Below are 26962 nucleotides of genomic sequence, written 5' to 3'. Positions count from 1 at the left end.
TGCCATTGGACTCTGGAGCAGTGGAAACGTATTCTCTGGAGTGATGAATCACGCTTCACCATCTGGCAGTCCGACGGACAAATCTGAGTTTGGCGCATGCCAGGTTAAAGCTACCTGCCCGAAAGCATAGTGCCAAGTATAAAGTTTGGTGGAGGAAGAAAAATGGTCTGAGGCTGTTTTTCGTGGTTCGGGCTAAGCCCCTTAGTTCCAGTGAAGGGAAATCTTAACGCAACAGCATACAATGATATTCTAGATGATTCTGTGCTCCACACTTTGCAGCAACAGTTTGGGGAAGGTCCTTTCCTATTTCAGAAAGATAATGCCCCCGTGCAGAAAGCGAAGTCCATACAGAAATGGTTTGTCGAGACCAGTGTGGAGGAACTTAACTGGCCTGCATAAAGCTCTGACCTCAACCCCATCGAACACCTTTGTGATGAATTGGAATGCCGACAGTGAGCCAGGCCTAATCGCCCCCAACATCAGTGCCCAACCTCACTAATGCTCTTGTGGCTGAATGGAAGCAAGTTTCCACAGCAATGTTCTAACATCTAGTGGAAAGCCTTCCCAGAAGAGTGGAGGCTGTTATAGCAGCAAAGGGGGGACCAACTCCATATTAATAGCCATGATTTTGGAACGAGATGTTCAACAAGCAGGTGTCCACATACTTTAGGTCATGTAGTGTACATCGTTACAGTTGTTAGTTATTTAGCTAGTGAATTTTTGCCATATAATCATAGACGTTGCATAAGTAAAAACACCTCAAAAGAAGAACAAAATAGACTACATTAAACTAGCCGGAATTGGCAGAGACGTTTGGAACGCTCCTTCTTATTGTTCTATTAAAGGGAAACTTCACCGCTAGACACTATTTGGGGTGTTCTTCCAGTCTCCCTACATAATTCTGATTGATGATCGGGTGTTTCGGACATAATTATGCACTAAAGCTGTGTTATTTTATTTTTGCACAGGGAGAGTTCAACCAATGACGTCATTGGTTGATTGAGCCTGCTGTCTGATATAAAAAATGAATGGAGTCATGTTTTGTAGCAATTGTTGTGGCCTTTTTCACCGATTGCCCCCTCACGCTAGCAGAGAGTAGATATGGTTGTCCTTGTTCAATAGAGCCACTGGACTTGTCTCATCGAAGTTCCCATAATTAGCTAAAATGGCTGCTTCTGAGGATTCCTCTTACCAAGAAGAGCTGGATGACACCATTTAAAAAATATATATTTTACATGGGAACATACAGCCATATTTATTCGAACCGGAATACACTGAAGAAGAATTGAGACAGCGAGAAAAAGTAATTGCGAGACCAGCAAGCAGCGGCGACAGCCTAGAGCAGCGGTTACCAATAGTCCAGAGAAGTATTCTTCTGGTGTTCAGTCAGACAACCGTTAGATTGCAACACTAGCTAGTGTAAACTATCATATACTGTACCATTTTATGTTTTCATGATTCATTATTAGGAGTGAGTCTGTTTTACAAACATAAAATTACATTCACATCCTCATACTCAAGTGTACAGTAGCTACCCAGTGTTCCAGAGTCTGGTCTAATGGTAACGTGAAGAGTCCAGACTAAACACTTGCCCCTGGAGGCAGGGGTTCGATCTCCAGGTCCCCCACTATCTTCTGTATATCCCACTCATATCTCTATCGCGTTCCGGTGTATCCTAGTGTAGCTTCCCAGGAGGACATAGAGGGGCCATTTTTTCAAAACCTCTGATTAGGGCCCGGTGGCTATTTTACACAGCTAAATAAACTGGACGGGAGGGGTGTGTGGAGCATCTCTGAACAGAGCATTGACCGCTTCCAATGGACGGACGGACAAAACAGATGTACAGACACACGGTCCTGTCCTATGGAGGAGACGGCACTAACAGTATGCTGTTACCATCATCATTATTCCTTTTCTGCTTCATCTGACTGGCTCTTTCGATGGCTGATTCTACATCGTAACAGAAACAAAATCAATAATTCAGAGCTGGAAAGCCAGAAAGCGACATGTACAGAGGTGACAAAGTACAATGTCCGTACTGTACTGGGGAGGTTACTAAACAATGGCCCATTCCACTTTCACTCTTCATGCAATCTCAATCCCTCGCGTAAACGCATTGTTTTTTCAAAACTGTGCAACAAAGTGTTTCATTTGGAGAGTGTTGTTACCTTGGTTCAGTATTTCAGTTTTGCGTGTGGTGTAAAACATTTAACATGTAAAACTACATTTGACTGTGAACTGTATGCTCTTTGAGAATGTGCCAAGGATCCTTGATAACTGCTGTTCACAGTCACAAAGAGCCCCATGAATGATGAAATGCATGTGTAATGTCTAATCTGAAAATTGATGAACAACATTGAAGACTAGAGATATTCAAAATGTGTTGTGAATTGATAAGACTCTTTCCTCCATCCTCCAGAAGATTGAGATAAGATGACAGACGGCTACAATTAAAACAATTCTGTACTTTATTTAGACAACGGTTATAAAAAAAGAGATTCTTTTGAAAATGTACAAAAAGGCAGGCGCCTAATTCTACAGATGTAGGATCTTCATTTGAGCCAGTTTGCTACAGCAAGAAAATAATCCTGCAGCAACAGGAAACTGAAATTATGTGGATTATTATTCATGGACATTTTTGTAGGGGTTGATACATTTTTTTGTCAGGTAAAATCAAGTCAAACTTCTAACTTGTAGTCTGTTTGAGGTTTTAAAAGTTTGTAATTGCCATTACAAACTTTTAAAACCTCAAATAGACTACAAGTTAAACATTTCCTGCATTGCACGAAAGTTCTCCTGCAATAGGGTGATAAAATTAAGACATTACATCTGTACAAAATTAGCAATTCCCTTCGCTTGCCGTCTAAATACCTAAGGGTCATGACCTACTTACAGAAGTTGACTTTTTAACTACCACCTCACAAAAAATACTTTTCCCTCCACATATCCAGCATAGATCAAGAAATATTAAACCCAGCTCCTGTATAAAAGTGACCAATTACAACACAATGCCAAAAAACGGCACAAGATTTGAGGCATGAATATGTTCGCTCTACCTTTGATGCAAAATAACTTTTGATTTTGTTATTTGGAGAGTTGGGTGGAACAGAAGAAAAGGCACGACCTGGGGACTGGAGTAGGAGCAATGAACATTTCTCTAGAAGGCAAACATTTGGTCAGCTGTATGAGATTAGGTTATAGGTAGACTCATTAATATGACGTCATCATACACAGCGGGGGAGGGGGGACTTACAGACCTAAACAACATTCATGTCATGTTAATGATGAAAGAGTCAACGGTGGCAGTCTTGGCAGATTTTAATTCTGATGTTGACGTCTGTAAACTGGAATTCCCCCTACTTACTGGAGCCCTCTCTCCATCCCAGTCCAACCCAGTCAGCTGCCTGCTGCCTATTCAACCGGGAAGTGGACTACCAGGCATGACAGTCTATACATCCCGGGGTTGTTGCTCTACATGCACAATGTAGACAGAGGTTGAAGAGAAGGTGAAGTCTTGCCATGCTCTTGTCTTATCAGATGAGTTGTCAGAGCAGTTTCCAATGGAACCTTTCCCCCACCGTTTCCTCATTGCCTGCACGTGTCGTGGAAGGCCTCCAGGGTACGAAAGTCTCTCCAGGTCGGAGGAAGTCCCTCCTGTAGGAACTTTCCACAGCGCTGACACGGGGTCTGGAATAGCTTGATGTAGCTTCTTAGCCAGGTCTGCCGAGGAGAGCAGAAAAGGGACATTCAGGCAGGAGGACAGTGATATATTAGTCAGGAGGATTCACCAATAGACTGATTCTAGTAAAACATCACATTTTGAATCAAAACTCAATGATGGCCACTACAATGAGCATATGTGCTGACAATGATGAGAGAGACCCAATGTGGGGGCCTGCGGTTGATCAACCCAGGGAGGTGAAATGGGTTGATCCTGCTTGGGCCCCCCCCACCGCTGTCTCTCCCAGCCAGTCAGTGGGCTCCAGCCAGCCACACCTCCCTCTCTGTCACACACCTGGCAGAACACATTCACTGGCACCATCAATCTAGAGGATTAAAACCTCGCTCCAAGATTCATCACCAGCCAGGGTAATGTTCACCACTCTCACTGGGAAGCGTGAGAAAATACCCATTACAACAATCTCAGGTTAGCTCTGCAACCAGAAGGCTACATACAGTTATGTGTAAGGAGAGAGAAATGTCTCTGCAAGCCTATGGAATAGCAACTGAGAAAAAGGTGCAGAAAAGCCATATTTGTTTGACTGTTTTAGTAGCTATTTAAGACGTGACTTAGGCCAACTGTTCCTTTAAACAGGATTGATTGCAGACAAACAGTACCTTCAGAAAGTACTCACACCCCTTTACCTTTAGCTTAGAGAACAGGACCACCGAATGATGAAACGCGTAAAAATCGTCTGTCTTCGGTTGAAACACTCACTACCGACTTCCAAACTGCCTCTGGAAGCAACAGCACAAGAACTCTGTCCATTTAGCTTCCTATCATGACCATCTACTTCTATGAATCTGTACATTTAGTTTCCTATCATGACCATCTATTTCTATGAATATGTAACATTTGAGTTTCCTATCATGACATCTACTTCTATGAATCTGTACATTTAGCTTCCTATCATGACCATCTACTTCTATTAATCTGTACATTTAGCTTCCTATCATGACCATCTACTTCTATGAATCTGTACATTTAGCTTCCTATCATGACCATCTACTTCTATGAATCTGTACATTTAACTTCCTATCATGACCATCTATTTCTAAGACTCTATACATTTAGTTTCCTATCATGACCACTACTTCATGAATCTGTACATTTAGCTTCCTATCATGACCATCTATTTCTATGATATGTACATTGAGTTTCCTAGCGATGACCATCTACTTCTATGAATCTGTACATTTAACTTCCTATCATGACCATCTATTTCTAAGACTCTATACATTTAGTTTCCTATCATGACCATCTATTCTTTTCTATATCAAACATTTGTTTACCCCTTTTTTCTCCCAATTTCGTGGTATCCAATTGATAGTTACAATCTTGTCCCATCGTTGCAACTCCCCTACGGACTCGGGAGAGGCGAAGGTCGAGAGCTGTGCATCCTCCGAAATACAACCCAACCAAGCCGCACTGCTTCTTGACACAACGCCCACTTAACCCGGAAGCCAGCAGCACCAATGTGTCGGAGGAATTACTGTACACCTGGCGACCGTGTCAGCCTGCATTACGTCCGGCCTACCACAGGAGTCCCTAGTGCGCGATGGTACAAGAACATCCCTGCCCGCCAAACCCTCCCCTAACCCGGACGACGCTGGGCCAATTGTGCGCAGTCCCATGGGTCTCCCGGTTGTGGCCGGCTGCGACAGAGCCTGGACTCTTGACCATCTTTTCTATCTGAATATTTACATCTATTGAGAAATAATCACATACTTAAATGTAATATTGTATTTCACTGTTCTTAGGTCCTACTCTAGCACATCAGAGGTATCCTGCAAGTGTTGAAGTGATCTGTTTTAAACAGATTTTTTTGTAAAGTTTGTGCTAGCAATGAGTAAGTGATTGCCAAATCACTACAAGACATACATGGAATCAATAAGTAAACAACTAAACCATATAAATACTATTTATAGTGCCTTGAAACGTCTCATTCATTCTAAGATTGTCTTAAGACGTATTGAGACAGTCTATAGATGCACCTTAAAGATGTCTTGACTTTTTAAGATGTCTTAAGATGTTTCAAAACATGGTGATGGCTGGGTACGTAGTGATCATGTCTTTCTGGACAGTGTCAAGCTGTAAATGAGGACAGGTCAGTAAAGGAGGCGCCCCGCTGTTGGCCCTGAAGCCGAGCCGTTGAGCTGTCTGTTTGAAACCCCTCCCTAAAGGACGGCGGTGCTACCTAGCCCCCACACCCTGGCCCGGGCTAGATCAAAATAGTATCTCATTGATTTTCAGCACCGGAGCTAATCAATCTCCCTCACTTCTGCACTAAGAGCATGGGTCTACAGAGTGGACAGTCGGGCTATTTAAAGACTAAAACATCAAAACACTAATATATAACCCCGCCCTGCACTCCGGGAAGCCAGGAGTAAGAACATCCGATGGTACCTGATACATCACACAATAACAAGTATTTTCTATGCTTCCTGAGGTACCTCCTCAATTGGACTCTATGTGGTGACTGGCTACTAGCGTCAGTGAGAAATGGAAGCTTTGTCCGACTCAACCAGTAGTTATTCAGTAATAGCCTGACAATTTTCAGCCCCCTCCTCCCCTTATCAAAAATTAGTCTCAGAGTTTTAAATCAAATGAGGTACTGTTACAGTACTGTGTGATAAGATGCCTGGACTGACTAACAATGCCAGTGCAATCCATCGGCTATGTGTACATGGTGAAGATATGGGACAAAAGACAGAGTGGATTATCAAGTAGAGGAGCTCAGACACAGGGTGGGAGAGGGTTATGTAGAGTTTGCTTTGTGAATGTGCTCACCATGAAGGACCGTACCACCACGTCGGGCATTTGTGGAAGTTGGTAGTGCAGCAGAGCAGTGGTGGCGTGATCCGTAACCTCAGAGAGAAAACGGGGCTTGTAAAAACACATGAACATTTGAGAACATTCCAATTTTCTCTGCTAAACCTGAAACAATAAAATCACATTAAGCCTGCCAGTTCATTTTCAATTCAATATGGTTTTATGAGCAAGCATTACATAACATAATCAATACAAGCGGTCTAGTAAAACAATATGTTTTCAAAGACAGAGTACTTATTACTCACTTTTAAAATAACTAAAAGAGTTCTGGTAGACTACTGCATGGTTGTCATTGGAGCAATACTAATCATAGCGTATACTGTATCCATCTCTCCCTCCTACACATTCACTTGGCAGTGACTGGGTTTCTTATTATTCTTAATACTTTGATCAAAATCAAATATTCATCCCACATGCAATTATCTGTGGGCCATCTATTACGTAACTAAGTTCTTCTGTCGATGTAGCTAGTATTGTTTTATTCTGTGTCCAGTCAATATGTCCACTGCTATTACATTTTTACCATCTGGCAAAGCATGAGGGACACGGCTATTAGCAGCACATGGCAGGCATATAGTTCACTAAATGCACAGGGAAAACATATCAAAACAGAAGGGGGGGGGGGGGGGGGGGGGCTTTCTCCTCAAAGAAGATGTAAGGATATGACTGGGCGGTTAACAAAGAGGCTTTGGTGACAAGTCAGACCTTGGCAGTGCAGTGACAGATGGGAGGGGAAGCTGAGAGGTGCCATCCTCCCTCTCTCTCTCTCTCTCTCTCTCTCCTTCCTCACGGTCTGTTTGACTTAGCATTAGGATGAGATCAAGAAATAAAACATACTGTGCTTTGAACAGCCAGGGTGCACAAGTGACAATTCTCTATGAAAAACACAATTGGGGGCCCTCTTTCTACAAATGCTGGCTCCATCCCAGTCGTTGGTGTGTGTGGCTTTCTGGCTGCCCGTATGCTGCCATGGCGATGACTCCACCTGATGAGATTTGGTCAGGGAGGATGAGAGGGAAGTGAGGACGACTCATAACCCCCATATGCTCGCCAGAAATGAGTTTGAAATAAAATCCGACCGGAAACAGAGTACATTTTGGTTTGACAGGGCTTGACAAGTGGGAGAGAACACACAGCAACAGCTGGCCCAACGGGAGAGAGACAGAGGGTTCCACAATACGGAGAACTATATGACTACTCGTGAGTTCCTCAGGTTGTGCATTGTATCTCCATTTGGAGTAAACATAGAGATAGGGTCTCACCTTTTGAAATACCTGATAGTTTGACTTTGACCAGATATCCAGCTGAGGAGATAAAATGATATTATTCTCATATCTATGTAATCAATTGTACATTTTCAAATCCACACACATTATTTTCTTCAGTTGTATACAATACAAATCACAGTAAGTGTTCATTTTGAATATTTAGAACAATGAGATTGGAGTACACGTGTAGTCGTCATCAAGACTGACCTCACCCCTCAAACTCAACTATGGACTTCGAAGCCAGTTCCACTGCATTTTTTCAATGTTCTAATCAGGGACGGATTTAGACCTGGGACACCAGGTGTGTGCCATTCATTATCAGGTAGAACAGAAAAGTTGTAAACAATAACTTGGCCTACCTGGTTAAATAAAGGTGGGGGGAAATAAATGAATAAAACAGCAGGCTCCGGACTTCATTCGGTAAGAGTTAAATACCTCTGGACTACACCATCAACTTTCACTTAAGTCTATAATCTTTGTAATACCATTCATTAACATTGTATTGATAATTTGATCAGGTCTATATTTAAAGTTCAAATGACTCCTCTCTTCTTGCTCCCCTGGTGTCCTGTGACATGCATGGTCCTTCAGTGAACTGGGAGAGAAGGGCAGGAGATTGTGCGAAGGTCGTCCAAACAGTTTCAAAGGCGATAACAAATCAAAACACTACCCTGAAACTAATATCAAACAGGCCTGGTGTCAGCATTTATTAGAGAAATCGGATTCAATCCCCCTCTGTCCCTTTACCCACTACCGACACACAGAGACCCTTTGAAGGGAAAATAATACAGGATCACAAATTACCCAAGAGATGCCTTCGATAGTCTTTGAAGCCCTCCTTTGATAGTGCAGTTTTCCTTCTCCTTTTCCCCCTCTCTCTGTATGCTAGAAGGTTCAGCTTGCTGCTCCTGCTGCTTCTTACCGTATGATAATTAGTGGAGAAAATGGCAGAAATAGGGATGTTGGCGCCTGAGGGGCGGGGGTGCGAGACATCCTAAACAAAACCCTAGTTGCTGTTGTGTCTGTCTAACTCATCCTAGGTGGAGCTTTGGGAATGTCTGGACTTCAAAACATTTTCCATGGAGCACATTATCTCTATAAAGTACCCTGGGTAGTTGTGGCAGTTACATATACACTACCGTTCAAAAGTTTGGGGTCACTTAGAAATGTCCTTGTTTTTTGCAATTATGTTACCACAGCTGAAAACTGTTGTTCTGATTAAAGAATCAATAAAAATGGCCTTCTTTAGACTAGTTGTGTATCTGGAGCATCAGCATTTGTGGGTTCGATTACAGGTTCAAATTTTTTTCATTCATTTTCCCCCCCCACCTTTATTTAACCAGGTAGGCAAGTTGAGAACAAGTTCTCATTTACAATTGCGACCTGGCCAAGATAAAGCAAAGAAGTTCGACACAGACAACAACACAGAGTTACACATGGAGTAAAACAAACATACAGTAGAAAAATAAGTCTATATACAATGTGAGCAAATGAGGTGAGATGAGGTAAAGGCAAAAAAAAGGCCATGGTGGCGAAGTAAATACAATATAGCAAGTAAAACACTGGAATGGTAGATTTGCAGGGGAAGAATGTGCAAAGTAGAGATATAAATAATGGGGTGCAAAGCAGCTAAATAAATAAATAAATAAATAAATACAGTAGGGGGAGAGGTAGTTGTTTGGGCTAAATTATAGAAGCATCCCAGAGTCACCTCTTCACTGTTGACGTTGAGACTGGTGTTGTGCGGGTACTATTTAATGAAGCTGCCAGTTGAGGACTTGCGAGGCGTCTGTTTCTCAAACTAGACACTGTAACGTACTTGTCCTCTTGCTCAGTTGTGAAACGGGGCCTTCCACTCCTCTTTCTATTGTGGTTAGAGACAGTTTGCGCTGTTCTGTGAAGGGAGTAGCACACAGTGTTATACCAGATCTTCAGTTTCTTGGCAATTTCTCGCATGGAATAGCCTTCATTTCTCAGAACAAGAATAGTCTGACGAGTTTCAGAAGAAAAGCGCTTTGTTTCTGGCCATTTTGAGCCTGTAATCGAACCCACAAATGCTGATGCTCCAGATACTCAACTAGTCTAAAGAAAGCCAGTTTTATTGCTTCTTTAAATCAGGACAACAGCTTTCAGCTGTGCTAACATAATTGCAAAAGGGTTTTCTAATGATCAATTAGCCTTTTAAAATTATAAACTTGGATTAGCTAACACAACTTGCCATTGGAACACAGGAATGATGGTTGCTGATTATGGGCCTCTGTACGCCTATGTAGATATTCCATAAATAATCTGCTGTTTCCGGCTACAATAGTAATTTACAACATTAACAATGTCTACACTGTATTTCCGATCAATTTAGTGTTATTTTAATGGACAAAAAAATTTGCTTTTCTTTCAAAAACAAGAACATTTCTAAGTGACCCTAAACTTTTGAACGGTAGTGTATGTGAGAGCTCGATTTGAAACACTAAATGCACGCACGCACACACACACACACAGTTGAGTACATCAGACAGCATTGTTCTGGCAGGAGGTTCAGAAGTCTACCATTCATTGGCATAATTAATGGTGATCAAGGTTCTCTGTGGCTTTGATGGCCTCCTAATATTGATGTCAGTTCAAAGAGTCCTTACTCTCTGGCTGAGTGAGGGCGAAACACCAACACAGAGCCACATTCAAAATTAATTAGGGATTAATGTTGAATCTGATAGAGTGGAAATCGTAGAGGAAAGCCAATGTCACCTATCCTTTACAAGTTTTTCATGTGAGTGTGCAAGAGAGGAAGTGGTCACCTAAATTATTCAGCCGCGCCAACAGAAAACTGACAATGAGGAATGGAGGTCCAGACCCTGGATTGTATCATCTTACGTTAGCAGCTGGAGACCATCAGCCCCACTGCATAAAAGGCTATATGAGGTCACTTGAATACATAGCCCAGAGGGATCCTTCATTGTAGCCAGGACAGTCTCAAGAAGACTGAAGTAGAGGTCTTCACAGGTCCAATAGACCAGAAACTCTGAGATCTGACCCAGGACCGGAGTGGTTCCTAAATTCAGACTTCTGTCTCGGATCTGGGTCGAGTCGAATACACTACATGACCAAAAGTTTGTGGATCTCGACAAAGGTACTTCTGTATAGACCTCGCTTTGTGCACGGGGACATTGTCATGCTGAAACAGGAAAGGGCCTTCCCCAAACTGTTGCCACAAAGTTGGAAGCACAGAATTGTCTAGAATGTCATTGTATGCTGTAGCGTTAAGATTTCCCATCACTGGGACTAAGGGACCTAGCCTGAACCATGAAAAACAGCCCCAACACAATTTTTCTTCCTCCACCAAACTTTACAGTTCGGGGAGGTAGCGTTCTCCTGGCATCTGCCAAACCCTGACCCGTCCGTCAATATCTGGTCAATATCTGGCGAAGCACGAATCATCACTCCAGAGAAAGCATTTTCACTGCTATAGAGTCCAACGGCGGTGAGCTTTACACCACTCCAGCCAACGCTTTTTCATTGCGCATTGTGATCTTAGGCGTGTTGGCAGCTGCTTGGCCATGGAAAACCATTTCATTAAGCTCCCGATGAACAGTTCTTGTGCTGACGTTGCTTACAGAGGCAGTTTGGAACTCGGTAGTGAGTGTTGCAACCGAGGACAGACAATTTTTATGCGCTACGCGCTTCAGTGGTCCCGTTCTGTGAGCTTGTGTGGCCCACCACTTCGCAGCTAAGACGTTTTTGCTCCTAGATGTTTCCACTTCACAATAACAGCACTTACAGTCGACCAGAGCAATTCTAGCAGGGCAGAAATTTGACAAACTGACTTGTTGGAAAGGTGGCATCCTATGAGGTGCCACATTGAAAGTCACTGAGCTCTTCATTTAGGCCATTCTACTGCCAATGTTTGTCCATGGAGATTGCATGGCTGTGTGCTCAATTTTATACACCTGTCAGCAACGGGGTTGACTGAAATAGCCGAATGCACTAATTTGAAGGTGGGCCCACATACTTTTGTATATATAGTGTATATTGGCTACAGGTCTCAGGTATGTGCAATTAAAATTGATTTACCGACTGGACCCATCCTCTTAATTTAATGTGTGAGGTGATGACAATTGTGTGAACTTGTTATCTGTGTCAGCCAATAGCAACTCAATAAAACGTATAGCTTATGTCCAGCTGAACCTGGTTCAGGCCACTCGCCTCACACGTGTCTGCGGCTGTTGATTGCAAAGATGGAGGACATTTTTAATGAAGTTCAACGAAAGCTAGAGGAGAAAGAGTATAGTGAAAAGAAGCCGACAAGGGGAATCTCTGTGAGTGAACAAAGACGAGAATAAGGTTGGCGTGGCCAAATGGACTGTATGCAACTCGCTATTCAGGTTTGATGCAATTTTCTAACTTTGATTTATTTATTATAATTTGGTTTCTCATCATCATTATTATTGGCCTATTTAAGAGCCAGTTCTTTAAATATGCTCAAAGTGTTTTTGTTGCGACATTTTTGTTGGCAAAATTAAGTTCGAACTGTCTTTTTAATTTAATTTCAGATTAAAAGTAAGCCTGTTGTAAAATAAATAACTTTAGCCTATTGCAGTCATTTGTTGGGTAGGCCATCACAGAAGGTGGCACAGTTATGTCGAAACATTGGTAAATACCCAATAAATTATTGGGAGTTAATATATGGAGAGTGCGACTCTATTTTGATAGTTTAGTTTATTTTCCGTTAGTCAGCACCGCCACACAAACTCATTTTTTGGGGTGTGCGCCAGCTCATGTTTTTTAGGCCTGCGGTAGAAACACACCTTTGTTGGTAATTGCTGCAATATAGGCCTAAGCCTGTTAACAGTGCCAACTCTAATGTTGTGTTGCCGGTAGGCTCCTCGCACTCAAACCATGAAAAGGAGGGGCGAGATGCAAAACTGTATTTAATGACGCAATAACCTGTTTGTATTTTCCGTATTAACAAAGATACCTTACTTTTGATATTACCCAATATTACCCTAATAAAGTTAAGGATCCATCGTCAAGGTGTGGTATGGCTATATATTTATTTAACCTTTATTTAACTAGGCAAGTCAGTTAAGAACAAATTCCTATTTACAATGACGGCCTACTGGGGAACAGTGGGTTAACTGCCTTGTTCAGGGGCATAACAGATTTCTACCTTGTCAGCTCAGTGATTCAGTCCATTTTGATGAATATCATACAGTGGACTCCTAGGCCTATATGTATGCAATGTCTTGATGCATTTAGCGCAAACATTTCTGACAGCTGAACCGGGAGGTGGTCAATTATTGTTTTAAGAAAGTAAACCCCATAAAACAATGGGCTATAAAGTTTTGAATATCCTACACATTTAAACACAATAAATAGTTTTTTAAATAATTTGTTATAGTTTACATACATGTAGGTTGGAGTCTTTAAAACTCGTTTTTCAACCACTCCACAAATTTATCGTTAACGAACTATAGTTTTGGCAAGTAGGTTAGGACATCTACTTTGTGCATGAGAAGTCATTTTTCCAACAATTGTTTACAGATTATTTCACTTATAATTCACTGTATCACAATTCCAGTGGGTCAGAAGTTTACATACACTAAGTTGACTGTGCCTTTAAACAGCTTGGAAAATTCCATAAAATGATGTGATGGCTTTAGAAGCTTCTGATAGGCTAATTGACATCATTTGAGTCAATTGGAGGTGCACCTGTGGATGTATTTCAAGGGCTACCTTCAAACTCAGTGCCTCTTTGCTTGACATCATGGGAAAATCAAAAGAAATCAGCCAAGACCTCAGAAAAAAATTGTAGACCTCCACAAGTCTGGTTCATCCTTGGGAGCAATTTCCAAATGCCTGAAGGTACCACATTCAAAACTGAGTTTAAATGTATTTGGCTAAGGTGTATGTAAACTTCCGACTTCCAACTGTAAATCATTTGGCCAATATCGCTTGTTTATTGATGGCGCTAGCAGATTTCTCTCTATCTCTTTTTCTACTCTCGGAAGTGAATGGGTCTCTCTGATCCGAACCGGCACAGGTCTGTTGGGGTCTGTTTTTCCACAGGCCTTTTTGGAACAGGTCTAACTGTCCTCGGGTCCATTCGGAATGGGTCTCTTAAAAAAAAGAATTTATGCTTTTATTTTTATTTTTTACATTTGAGTTATTTAGCATACACTCTTATTCAGAGTGACTTAAAGGAGCAATTAGGGTTTAGTGCCCATGCTCAAGGGCACATCGACATGTTTTTTACCTAGTCCAATTTGTAAGTCGCTCTGGATAAGAGCGTCTGCTAAATGACTTAAATGTAAATGTAGTTGGCTCCGGGATGCATATTGGGTCATGTGGGAAAGCCACGGATCCATTTCGGAATGGATCAACATTTTTGGGACCCGTGAAGACCTCTAGACTGAAGTCTCCTGGGATGTGTACAGATAATATGCCTAGTATGACGTCTCTTGACCTGAGTGTAAAAGTAATACCTTATGTAAAGTAATACCTTATGTAAAGTAATACCTTATGTAAAGTAATACCTTATGTAAAGTAACACCTTATGTAAAGTAATACCTTATGTGAAGTAATACCGTATGCATATTTTTTCAATGGAGAGAGGGTCGCACCTCACCATCTCATGCAGTACTACCCAATCCAGCTGTTTGGGCACTTTTAACCCTGAACACAATACCTTGCCATCCTCGGAATACACATTCTCACTGAATCCTCTCACGATGGTCCGGTCTATGAACAGGCTTCTCATCACCACAATGGCTTTCAGCACCTTCCCCAACGTCACCTAAAGGAAGAGACAGCAGAGATGAAAAGACAACGACAAATGAAGCCTTGTTCAAACCTCTATTAACCAACTGCCATGTCAAAGAAATGTGCTTAGACTTCTCTACCCTTCACTCTCCCCTTGAGGCGAAGGTTAACCTACAGTGCTCTCCACTGGATGGCCCAATAGGCTTATTGTACTTTCCAGTGAATTAACCTTGGAAAAGAGCAGACACCTCTTTTCATCTGACACACGCTTGACATACATAATTACTGAGTTGCAAAGTGTGCCCTGTTAGATATTGACCTTGATCTTTCAAGTATGAGTAAAGCTTACAAAGGGCTTTGACTATCTCTGTGTAAGAGCAGGGGCTAAGAAAGAAACAGCAGAAATTGACCTCTTTAGGTACCAGAGAGGGAGTGAGGGAGAGAGAGGGAAAGATGGAGAAAAAGGGAGAGAGAGAAAGAGAGAGAGAGAGAAAGAGAGAGAGAGGAGAGAGATAGGAGAGAGAGAGAGATATAGGGGGAGAGAAGGGGTTAGAGGGGGAGAATGATAAGAGAAAAAACCCTTGCTTTATTTGTCAAAGCTGTTCCAACAGCAGCAGCGTCCCTAGAACAAAAGAGCGGTGCTTATCGCCTGCTCTACCCAGTCGGAATTATTCATCCAAGTCAGCGCTCCGGCTCAGTTGGCGAACGGGAGGGAAGACGGTCCCAGACTGACAGGGAGAGCACAGTATTTGGGAGGGCTTTCATGACTCCACTCAAACATGAGAAAGAGGGGGTGACTGAGAAAACCTTTCATTTAAACAAGCCAGTTGGATTCAATGGCAGACTTAGCAGAACAACTTTGCATGAACGGAGCAACAACACCTTCGAGAGAAAAGAAAGAAGATGTTTCAAAAGAGGTTGCATGTTACAAAATATACTAAGTAGGCCTACACATTTTGAAATAGATTTTTCAATAAATTAAAGACCTAAATAATCAGAGGCAGTCTTTTTTACGAATGTTACCAGCCATTTACCTCGACATTAGGCTATATCTACAAAAAAACTATTTTCATGAATATAGTATAGCGTTCACAACTAAATTGTCTTCATCAGGCTTCCCCAAGCTGAGAACATTGTGTTGACATTGTTTTGGAGTCTGTGAAAGCCTTATGGTAGGCTTACATGGTAACATGTTCATTACACAATAATAAGCTAACCAATTAAATCATTAAACCGTTTCATGGGTACAATTTAGTACCAGTTACAGTAGTTACCAATTGTGTTGAATTCTAACATATCCATTTGTTGCCAGATCATTTCCTGTTAATATCATACAAACATTGTGGAAGCAGTACCGTAAAATGAAGTGCCCCCAAGACATCTGCAATAGTCATTTCAGATGACTCATTAAATCGTTTCTTATTAAATAATTGACCAGTTGGATGTTTTTCTAGCTCTAAATACAATGGAAACTGATCAGAGTTTCAGTTCATAGTGGATTTGTAAGCTCTAAGCTATGAGAGAAAATGTTCATCTTACTGTGGTCGGTATTTGAATTTGTGCAGTGAGGAAAACCCCCCCAGCATTGTCGAACACTTCAAAAGCATTTGACTTGATGGATTGTTCTGCACACCAAAACAAAAAACAAAAGGACACTTTTTAAGTCCGGTGACAGAAAATCTAACAACCCTCCATGCATAAATGAATAAATCCATTAATGGAGAAAATATCACCATTGAAAATAATTTGTTTCTCCACAGAAGACGGCCTGTTAGATGGCCTAAGAGGCTTCTGTAAAAGGCTTGTCACTTCCACAGCTCTTGTAAGCCAGCTAATTGGAGAGGTGATCAGCAAACAAATTTAAAGGAGCGCCTGAACCCATCGAGTGAGAAACGTACTCCTGTTAAGTGTTATCACAGACTAGTAAAAGACAGTGATGGTTCCAAAACAGTTCAAGGCTAACTAGGTAAATGCAGTATTTATGCAGTATGATGAGAGGAGGAAAGTCTTGCTGCATGGCCAGTCAATGTAGGATAAACTGTGGATCAACCCAGAACCACTACTGAGAGAAGTACACACACGTCTCTCAAAAAGTCCTTCAGAGAGATGACACACCAAAATACATTTTGAAACAATTGAATACTGCAGACCTGGAAGGCCCCTTTAAGTTCAACGTAGGAGCGTGGACTAGAAAATCCTCTGACGTGATCAAACATGTCTAGAAAACGCAGGAGCATCCATTCATATTTCATGAGGGTTCCTCAGCAACACACATTTTCCAGTCTTTAGCGGTTGGGCTATGTCAGGGCGGCTCTAAGGCTGTCAAACCTCTCCGGCGGCCTGCTCGCTACTTGCCAAGACAGGTGCTCAAAGGGAGAATACATTACTGACGACAGGCCTTTTATAAAGGCAGGGCCCTGGCTCTCTGCTCTGCTTTACCCTGGCCAGGCCCAGGACATGAGGCTCAAGTACACATTGACTGAATGACTGAGTACTGACTTCTCCCATGTCTGAGAAACAGTCACCAAGCTCACTTCAGCAAATCCAAATAAATCCTAAATTTTAAGAGCCTTTTCTGTAGTTTTAGTAGCCTTTTCAGTATTTATAAATTATTCTGCAAGAAAGTTTGTAATTGACAACAAATCAATCATCATCATTACATGGACGGTTCACACCGAATCAAAGTTGTCAGAAGTTTATGTACCTCACGAGTCAATATGGAGTCTAGAAAAACATTTATTTGTAAACAGCTAAAATTACAGTTGACTAGAGGATGAAGAACCTGGCATGTTTCTACGCCTGCATTGCTTGCTGTTTGGGGTTTTAGGATGGGTTTCTGTACAGCACTTTGAGATATCAGCTGATGTAAAAAGGGCTTTATAAATAAATTTGATATACAGTACATTCAAAGTATTCAGACTCCTTCCCCTTTTCCACATTTTGTTATGTTACAACCTTATTCTAAAATGGATTAAATAACCCCCCCCCCCCCTCATCTATCTACACACAATAACCCATAATGACAAAGCAAAAACTGGTTTTTAGACATTTTTGCTAATATATTTAAAATAAATAACAGAAATATCTTATTTACATACAGTACCAGTCAAAAGTTTGTATTCCTACTCATTCCAGGTTTTTTCTTATTTTAATCTACAATAGTGAAGACATCAAAACTATGAAATAACACATACGGAATCATGTAGTAAACAGAAAATAGTGTTAAACAATTTCAAGGACTATAAAACTTTCTTCAAGTGCAGACGCAAAAACCATCAAGCGCTATGGTGAAAATGGCTCTCATGAGGACCGCCACAGGAAAGGAAGACCCAGAGTTACCTCTGCTGCAGAGAATAAGTTCATTAGAGTTAACTGCATTTCAGATTGCAGCCCAAATAAAATGTTTCACAGAGTTCAAGTAACAGACACATCAACATATCAGAGGAGACCTTCATGGTCTGTTAGCTGCAAAGAAACCACTACTAAAGGACACCAATAATAAGAAGAGACTTGCTTGGGCCAAGAAGCACAAGCAATGGATATTAGAACGGTGGAAATCTGTCCATTGTTCTGATGAGTCCAAATTTGAGATTTTTGGTTCCAACAGCCATGTCTTTGTGAGACGCAGAGCAGGTAAACTGATTATTTCCGCATTCGTGGTTCCCACCGTGAAGCATGGAGGAGGTGGTGTGATGGTGTGGGGGTGCATTGCTGGTGACACTGTCAGTGATTTATTTAGAATTTAAGGCACACTTAACCAGCATTGCTACCACAGTATTCCGCAGCGATACGCCATCCCGTCTAGTTTTCGCTTAGTGGGACTATCATTTGTTTTTCAACAGGATAATGACCCAACACACCTCCAGGTGTGTAGGGGCGATATGACCAAGAAGGAGAGTGATGGAGTGCTGCATCAGATGACCTGGCCTCCACAATCACCCAACCTCAACCTAATTGAGATGGTTTGGGATAAGTTGGATCGCAGAGTGAAGGACAAGCAGCCAACAAGTGCTCAGCATATGTGGGAAATCCTTCAAGACTGTTGGAAAAGCATTCTAGGCGAAGCTGGTTGAGAGAATACGTGTGCAAAGAATGCATGTGCAAAGCAAGAGCGCGCAAAGCTGTCATCAAGGCAGAGAGTGACTACTTTGAAGAATATCAAATATAAAATATTGGTTACTAGATGATTCCATATGTTATTTCATAGTTTTGATGTCTTCACTATTATTCTACAATGTAGAAAATAGTACAAATAAAGAAAAAACTCTTGAATGAGTAGGTGTGTCAAAACTATTGACTGGTACTGGATATAAGGTCCCACAGTTGATGCATGGCAGAGCAAAAACCAAGCCATGAGGTCGAAGGAATTGTCTCAGTAAAAGGCACATGACAGCCCACTTGGAGTTTGCCAACAGGCACCTCAAGGACTATCAGACCATGAGAAACAAGATACTCTGGTCTGATGAAACCAAGATTGAATGTGGCCTGAATGGCCTGAATGTCAAGCGTCACGTCACGTCTGGAGGAAACCTGGCACCATCACTACGGTGAAGCATGATCTCCAATCCAAAATCAAATCTAGAATCAGCTTTCTATTTCGCAACAAAGCCTCCTTCACTCACGCCGCCAAACTTACCCTAGTAAAACTGACTATCCTACCGTTCCTCGACTTCGGCGATGTCATCTACAAAATAGCTTCCAATACTCTACTCAGCAAATTGGATGCAGTCTATCACAGTGCCATCCGTTTTGTTACCAAAGCGCCTTATACCACCCACCACTGCGACTTGTATGCTCTAGCCGGCTGGCCCTCGCTACATATTCGTCGCCAGACCCACTGGCTCCAGGTCATCTATAAGTCTATGCTAGGTAAAGCTCCACCTTATCTCAGCTCACTGGTCACGATACCAACACCCACCCGTAGCACGCGCTCCAGCAGGTATATCTCACGGGTCATCCCCAAAGCCAACACCTCCTTTGGCCGCCTTTCCTTCCAGTTCTCTGCTGACAGTGACTGGAACGAATTGCAAAAATTGCTGAAGCTGGAGACTTACATTCCCTCACTAACTTTAAACATCAGCTATCTGAGCAGCTAACCGATCGCTGCATCTGTACATAGTCCATCTGTAAATAGCCCACCCAATCTACCTACCTCATCCCCATATTGTTTTAATTTACTTTGCTGCTCTTTTGCACACCAGTATCACTACTTACACACCATCATCTGCTCATCATCATCTGCTCATCTATCACTCCAGCGTTAATCTGCTAAATTGTAATTACTTTGCTACTATGGCCTATTTATTGCCTAACCTCCTCATGCAATTTGCACACACTGTATACAGACTTTCTTTTTCTTTCTATTGTATTATTGACTGTATGCTTGTTTATTCCATGTGTAACTCTGTGTTGTTGTTTGTGTCGCACTGCTTTGCTTTATCTTGGCCAGGTCGCAGTTGTAAATGAGAACTTGTTCTCAACTGGCCTACCTGGTTAAATAAAGATGAAATAAAAATAAAATAATAATAAAATGATGGCGGCAGCATCATGCTGTGGGAATGTTTTTCAGAGGCAGGGACTGGGAGACTAGTCAGGATCACGGGAAAGCTGAACAGAGCTAAGTACAGTGAGATCCTTGATGAAAACCTGCTCCAGAGCGCTCAGGACCTCGGAGTGTGGCAAAGGTTCACCTTCCAACAGGAGAACGACCCTAAGCACACAGCCAAGACAACGCAGGAGTGGCTTCGGGACAAGTCTCTGAATGTCCTTGAGTGGCCCAGCCAGTGCCCTGACTTGTGTTTGTGAATCACCTTTAACATAGTGCCTTGTTCTAGTCCTTGATGCCTTCTCTCTGTGGAGGTCCAAACAGAGTGTGTGTGTGGAGCTCCAAAGTACTACATAACCTATACGAACGAGGCGCTAAAATACAAACATCAACTAATGGCTCTGTCTATCCAATGAAAATGGGACAGACGAAAGCCTAGCAGTGCACTCACACACAGACGCACAGGTGCACGTACGCTTACATGAGGAATTGATCTGGGTCTCCTTCCTGAACAAATGTTGACAGATTATGTTGAACATATTCCCAACCACAATAAACAAAAGCATAGAGTCTAAGACTTCTCCCTACACTCAGGTACTCTCTACTTAATATTTTCTGAATGTTTCAAACGCGTTTGAAATGACTGACACACTACTATTACATATTTTACAAATGAGACTAGCTGACTCCCTACCGAGGCAGCTACACTTCATACGTTTACAAAGTGCTCTCCTGATGCCCAGACTAAAAGTATGACTCAGTGGGCAGAACAGAGCTCCACTTTGGACCCCGATGAGCTGGCCTACTGTGGTTAATTAGGAAAAGGAAAAGTACATTTCTGTCCGTGGCTGCAGCATAGGCTCACAGATGGTGGGCCGTTTTATTTAGCGAGAGAGTGGGCAGCAGATCGCATACTGTAGAGAGCAGAGCACACAACAAATTGGAGACACGATTAAAAAAAAGTAACAGTTTCCAAGCAACAAGTGGGTCTGGATGTGACTGACATCCTCCATGGTCCTGAGAGGAAAAAAAGAAAGCTGACAAGTTGAGATGGAGAACAGAAAAAGATAGTGAGAGAAAGAGGGAAGTCACATCCTATAGCCTATTCACAGCAAACATGCCAAAGACACGTAGAGGTTCATAATTTAACATCCCAAACTATTAGCCCACTGATATGTCACCATAAGGAATGACGTCAAGTTTTTTGAGTTTGTGTGGCTCTGGGCAACAAATGGTAGAAAAAACAACAATAACCTTTCCTCTTGACAGTTAATCATTTGGTCTGAAGAAAAAGTCAATTAAATCCAACAATGCTGCTGTGTGACACAAGGGGGAGTGAATTGTTGACAGTGAATCTGTTTCTTCTTTGAACTGGTTAAAAAAAACTGTGTGAGAGGGATCACTGATTTATTTCATCACCAAAACAGGACTTATTTGCCCACCTGGCTGCCAGTCAGTCTGCTACCTGATCCTGCTTGTTGAGGGTTTGCTGAGGCTGGCTATATCTTTTGATGACGACCATGTTTGTTGGTCTCCCTGTCCTGACCTCAGCGCTTGGAGGGTCTCTCCCCCTCAGAATTAAGCCAGTCAGAGGATATCAGGTCAATATTCCACACATGGAGCGCTGCCTGCCCGCCCCGCTCCCCTTCGCCCAGGTGTTCAGTTCCGCTCCTGGTGTAGCGACCTTGATGTGGGATTTTTTCATTTTTTAAATTTAGATCGATACCCCAACAAGGTCACTTTAAAATTAAATGAATGAGCCCCATGTACAGCACGCCCCTGCTCCTCTCAAATGTTTCAAAAGAGGCAACAACAAACAACTAGGGTCATCAAACATAACTATCAAGACGCAGTATTCACACCCCTGAGTCAATACAGGTTAGAATCACCTTTGGTAGCGATTACAGCTGTGAATCTTTCTGGGTAAGTCTAAAGAGATTTTGACCTCGATTGTTGGTCATTACTAGACTTTTTCAAATCTTGCCAGAGATTTTCAAGACGATTTAAGTCAAAACTTTAACTAGGCCACTCAGGACCATTCAATGGCATCTTGGTAAGCAGCTCCAGCATATATTTGGCCTTGTGTTTTACATGATTGTCCTGCTGAAAGGTGAATTTGTCTCCCAGTGTCTGTTGGAAAGCAGACTGAATCAGGTTTCCCTTTAAGATTGTGCATGTGCTTAGCTCTATTCCGTTTCTTTTTATCCTAAAAAACTCCCTAGTCCTTGCCGATGACAAGCATACCCATAACATGCTGCAGCCACCACCATGCTTGAAAATATGAAGTGGTACTCAGTGATGTGTTGTGTTGGTTTTGCCCAAATCATAATGATTTGTATTCAAAGTAGCCACATTTTTTGCAGTTTTACTTTAGTGTCTTATTTCAAACAATATGCATGTTTTGGAACATCATTCAAAAAGTACTCACACCCAAAAGCATGAAAAGGAATAACCCAAGGAGGTCGCAATGGGAAAAAATAATATAATTAATTGAATCCATGCTTGAAATATTAAAAAGTGAAAGTGCAAGGTGCTAAACAAAATGAAAAAGGAACAGAGCATACGTTTTGGCCTTATGCATATGACAGTGCTGTACAAAGAAATGTTTCGCCTACTTGAGTATTTCACATCTATTGCTTCTGATATTATATAGCCCAGACTGTTGTCTCGTTCCAATTATATGTGACATTTGAATTGTCAATTTTTGATACTCTTCTATGTATTCCTTGTTAATATGCATTGACTTCCGATTCGCCAGTCTCTAATCAACTATCTGCCTGCACCTGTTACGCACAGCAGGTGTGTCTTCTTAAGTAGTTGTCTTCTTAATTTGTTTCTACAGCACTGATGAAGGCATAAGGCCGAAACGTATGCTCTGTTCCCTTTTCATTTTATTTAGCACCTTGCACTTTCACTTTTTGTATTCTTTCGAGCATGGATTCAATTAATTACATTATTTTTTACATCATCTCGTTATTCCTTTTCATGCTTTTGAGTGCGAGTACTTTTTGAACTCTACAAATATTTTCTCCTCCACGCACCGTCCGCCTTTCATTCTAACTAAGTGCAAACCCTCATACTGGCTATCTAAATACTATTATAGTCCATGCAACTTATGGGACTTGTTAAGCACATTTTTACTCCTGAAGTTATTTAGGCTTGTCATAACAAAGGGGTTGAATACTTATTGACTCAAGACATTTCAGCTTTTAATTGTTTATTAATTTGTAAAGATAAACATGAGTCCACTTTGACACTATGGGGTACTGTGTGTTAGGGCTGACCACATTTAGTCAACTGGTCGATCGTTTTGTTGATGGTCGACCAACAGCCTGAGGTTTTTTTAGTCGAGAAGTGGCAAATTTATTTAAAGGATTTCACGCCTGTCAGTGGACTAATCCATGGGGAGGGCACACCAGTATCACCAGTAGTACATTTACCGTTAATTCCCATCATTTCTAATCTACAATGTTTGTTTGGTTAAGGTAATTATGTTAATGCATTCAATATATTAATGTTACAGTTTTAAAGTTATCATTGTAGTAGTAGACACGTTTGCAGAGCGCACAACCTAGACTACACTTGTCAGAAAAAAAGTGTAATTTTTTCCCTATTCCATTTACGAGTTGTCAATTTATTAATTGTCTTCTGTTCGGAACGCTCCTGTCAATCTTGAGTAAGGACACACACTTTAGTTTGCATATAGAAGTAGTACTAGTCTACCTGGCCTGCGTGCAAATGTAGCCCTATAAAAATGTGCCCATTTGGGTATCTGATACTATTTCTGATTGTCTTATTAACTCACCATCATTGTGGAGCTTCTCAAAGTAATTTTTTCTTGACCTCAAACAGCAAGTTAACAAAGTCTGTTTTTACATCCATTGAGAACGACAATAGTTCCTCAATGTAATCTTTCCAGCTCTCTCGCTTTCGATTAACACAGCATGAAAGGGGAAAAAATGTCATGCTCTGATCTGGTGGAAACTTCATAGAATAGGCCTACCTTCTTATCCCTTGCGTAAACAGCCTACAGCAGTGTCTTTCTGTCTGGGGCTCAATGGCACAGGAAACTCTGAGGGCCCAGAATATTTTATACAACGTTGCAAGTTTGCACAAGCTTCGCGCCAGACCAAGTTAATACAATGTTTCAAGTTCCTTGCAGATTGGCCACGCGTAGCCAATGTGATGATAAGGATATTTTATACTTGCGGGCTGTAATGTTTTTATTTGTTGGCTTTATGTAGGCTATTGTTAAATATTGGCAATGGCAACAGAAGTTACTTTTAGATTTGTATCATTTCCATCACGAAAAAAGACTGCAGTCAGAGTGCAGTATAATTGCAGTATAACTACAGTTAGAGTGCAGCATAACTGCAGTATGCTGCAAATACTGCGTCTAAAATAACTGGCATGCAGGTCAGTAGAAATGGTACGATAACTTGGCACACCAAATGGAAACCATTGCCAACTGATGGTGTAGCCCATTACCCGCACCTTCTGGAGCTTAACGGCAGAATCTGTGAATAAATTTTTCCTCGCAGTGCTTAAAGCATCAAACAAGCTCAGTAGCCTACATGTAGTTGACTGTATTGTAAAATGTCAACCAATCGATTGGGCGAAGGAACAGACGACTCTGTCGACGAACATTTGTTGCTGTTGTCGGGGACAGCCCTATTGTGTGTAGACTAGTGTCAGAAAATCTACATTTAATCAATTTGTAATTGAGGCTGTAACACAACAAAATGTGGAAAAGGTACTTTCTGAAGGTACTGTAACTAAGATGTTCGGTGTAATATTACTCAAGTGAAAAAATGTCCATGAAAACGAGTCGTCTATCGTTGAATGACAACACTATTGTAGAATCCCTACTGTTGACCAATTACTGACGAAGGGGCGTAGTCTTGCCTCGAGAAAATATGTAATGTACACGACCAGCCCAAAAATTGCCCAAGACCAAACCGAGCAAAAATGTCACAAAATGTCATCATAATATATGCATGAACTGTTCCGAACAGTTTCGGATGGGAAGCCTGTGGACGCCTTTAGCCTTCGCCTGCCACTGGAGGGGATTACACGAGCTGAGCCTTTCCTCTGACCTCAATCAACCGCCCCAATTAACGCTGCATTCCCTCTCGCTGCTGACGCCATTTACAAACACAGAACGTGAGAATGAGAAAGAGAGAGCGAGAGACAGGGAGAGAGAGAGGGTGGATGAATGAGCGAGAGAGAGAGAAAAGGGGGTGAGAGAGAAAGAGAAAATGGGGGCGAGAGAGAGTGAAAAGGGGGTGAGAGAGAAAGAGAAAATGGGGGCGAGAGAGAAAGAAAATGGGGGCGAGAGAGAAGGGGAAAACGAGAGAAAGGGAGGATGGGGAGAGAGGAGAGAAAGAGAGAAAGGGGGAGAGCGAGTAACACAGCACAAGCAGGGCCTTTCATTTTCTATTACAGGTTACCAGACGAAACCCATGGTGGCCTGGTAGACTTTGTTCCTCTATGCTATTGATTTCCCTTAGCAGAACACACGCCTGTCAGTTGTCAGTCATGTTCTACAACAGTGCATACCCCCTTTTCACTAAATTCCTTCAAGGACACGCCACCCCAAAAGGCAAGATCTTCAGTTTTGTAAATCGTTAATTCGTACATTCTGGGCTTTTCGAAAGCTAACCGCTCTTTAAAAATCTTCTGACAATGAAGTACATTGTATTCTGATGGGCGACGCAAAAATGATTGTCCATCCCTTACAACCCACTTTAAGGGATGGACAAATTATTAACTTTAACAGTGGCAAAACACACACACACAGTGATTGTTACAAAACGAACAGTCCATTAACAAATCCAAGTGCAAGAAACCGACATATGGGTTGCTTGTATTTAAATGACTGTGTTCTTTCGAGCTCTGCTGAGCCAGTGACGGTGGTGGTGAGGTAATGAGGCCTGGGTGTACTATGGAGGACAGGGCTGGGAGTAGAACTGGATCTGGCTGGGCTGCCAGCCTGCCACCTGGGCCATCTGTGAGCCAGTGAACCCCTGTTGGTGGGGATGGAGCAATGATTTATATATACATTAGATGACTGACAGGGGGCGCTGTTTTAAAGCAACCGCAACTCCATCTTGGCACTTCCACATAATTGTACAACAAATTATGGAAGCTATAGAAATGCATTTATGTCTAGAATTGTTTTTGTAATGTTTATTACATTACAGACAATGCATCATTTTAAATTATCTTGCGCTCAACATTAAAAAGAAGAATACATAGAAAAATGTTCCTTAACTTCTCTAGGATAAGGGGCAGCATTTTCACATGAAAAGCATACCCAAATTCAACTGCCAGCTACTCATCCCCAGAAGATAAGATATGCATATTATTAGTAGATTTGGATAGAAAACACTCTGAAGTTTCTAAAACTGTTTGAATCATGTCTGTGAGTATAACAGAACTTATTTAGCAGGCGAAACCCCGAGGACAAACCATTCAGATATTTTTTTTTGGGGGGGGGGCACTCTCAATGGATTTTCATTGGGAATACAGCTTTCTAATTGACCTTCTTGCAGTTCCTACCGCTTCCACTGGATGTCAACAGTCTTTAGAAATTGGTTGAGGGTTTTTCCTTTGTGTAATGAAGAAGTACGGCCATCTTGAACGAGGGTCACTCGAAGTGTCCTGTTTGTTAGAGGCGCATGACCAGAAAGCTAGCTACAGTTTGTTTTAATCCTGTATTGAACACAGATCATCCCGTCTTCAATTTTATCGATTATTTACGTAAAAAAATACCTAAAGTTGTATTACAAAAGTAGTTTGAAATGTTTTGGCAAAGTTTACAGGTAACTTTTGAGATATTTT

The 26962-nt window shown here is 41.7% G+C and overlaps 1 protein-coding gene across 3 annotated transcripts in view; it reads right to left on the bottom strand.

The window, feature by feature from the left end:
• Positions 1–2450: 2450 nt before the first annotated feature.
• med27 (mediator complex subunit 27) overlaps positions 2451–26962 on the bottom strand; it is a 98116-nt gene continuing 73604 nt past the window's right edge. The window contains exons 5-9 of one of the 3 annotated variants that reach the window (XR_011480991.1): positions 14501–14608; positions 7816–7857; positions 6512–6607; positions 4366–4458; positions 3634–3720 (exon numbers count right to left, since the gene is read on the bottom strand). Coding sequence is in view for 2 of the 3 variants with exons in the window: in XM_024001932.3 (XP_023857700.1) it covers positions 3586–3720; positions 6512–6607; positions 7816–7857; positions 14501–14608 (381 nt within the window). In the remaining variant the exon portion in view is untranslated. Of the gene's footprint in view, positions 3721–4365; positions 4459–6511; positions 6608–7815; positions 7858–14500; positions 14609–26962 lie in introns of all 3 variants that reach the window. The other 2 variants (XM_024001932.3, XM_024001933.3) reach the window with 2 other exon arrangements.

This window comes from Salvelinus sp. IW2-2015, linkage group LG15 (genome assembly GCF_002910315.2).
Source record: "Salvelinus sp. IW2-2015 linkage group LG15, ASM291031v2, whole genome shotgun sequence".
NCBI lineage: Eukaryota > Metazoa > Chordata > Actinopteri > Salmoniformes > Salmonidae > Salvelinus > Salvelinus sp. IW2-2015.
This window is presented reverse-complemented; position numbering and strand designations above follow the sequence as displayed.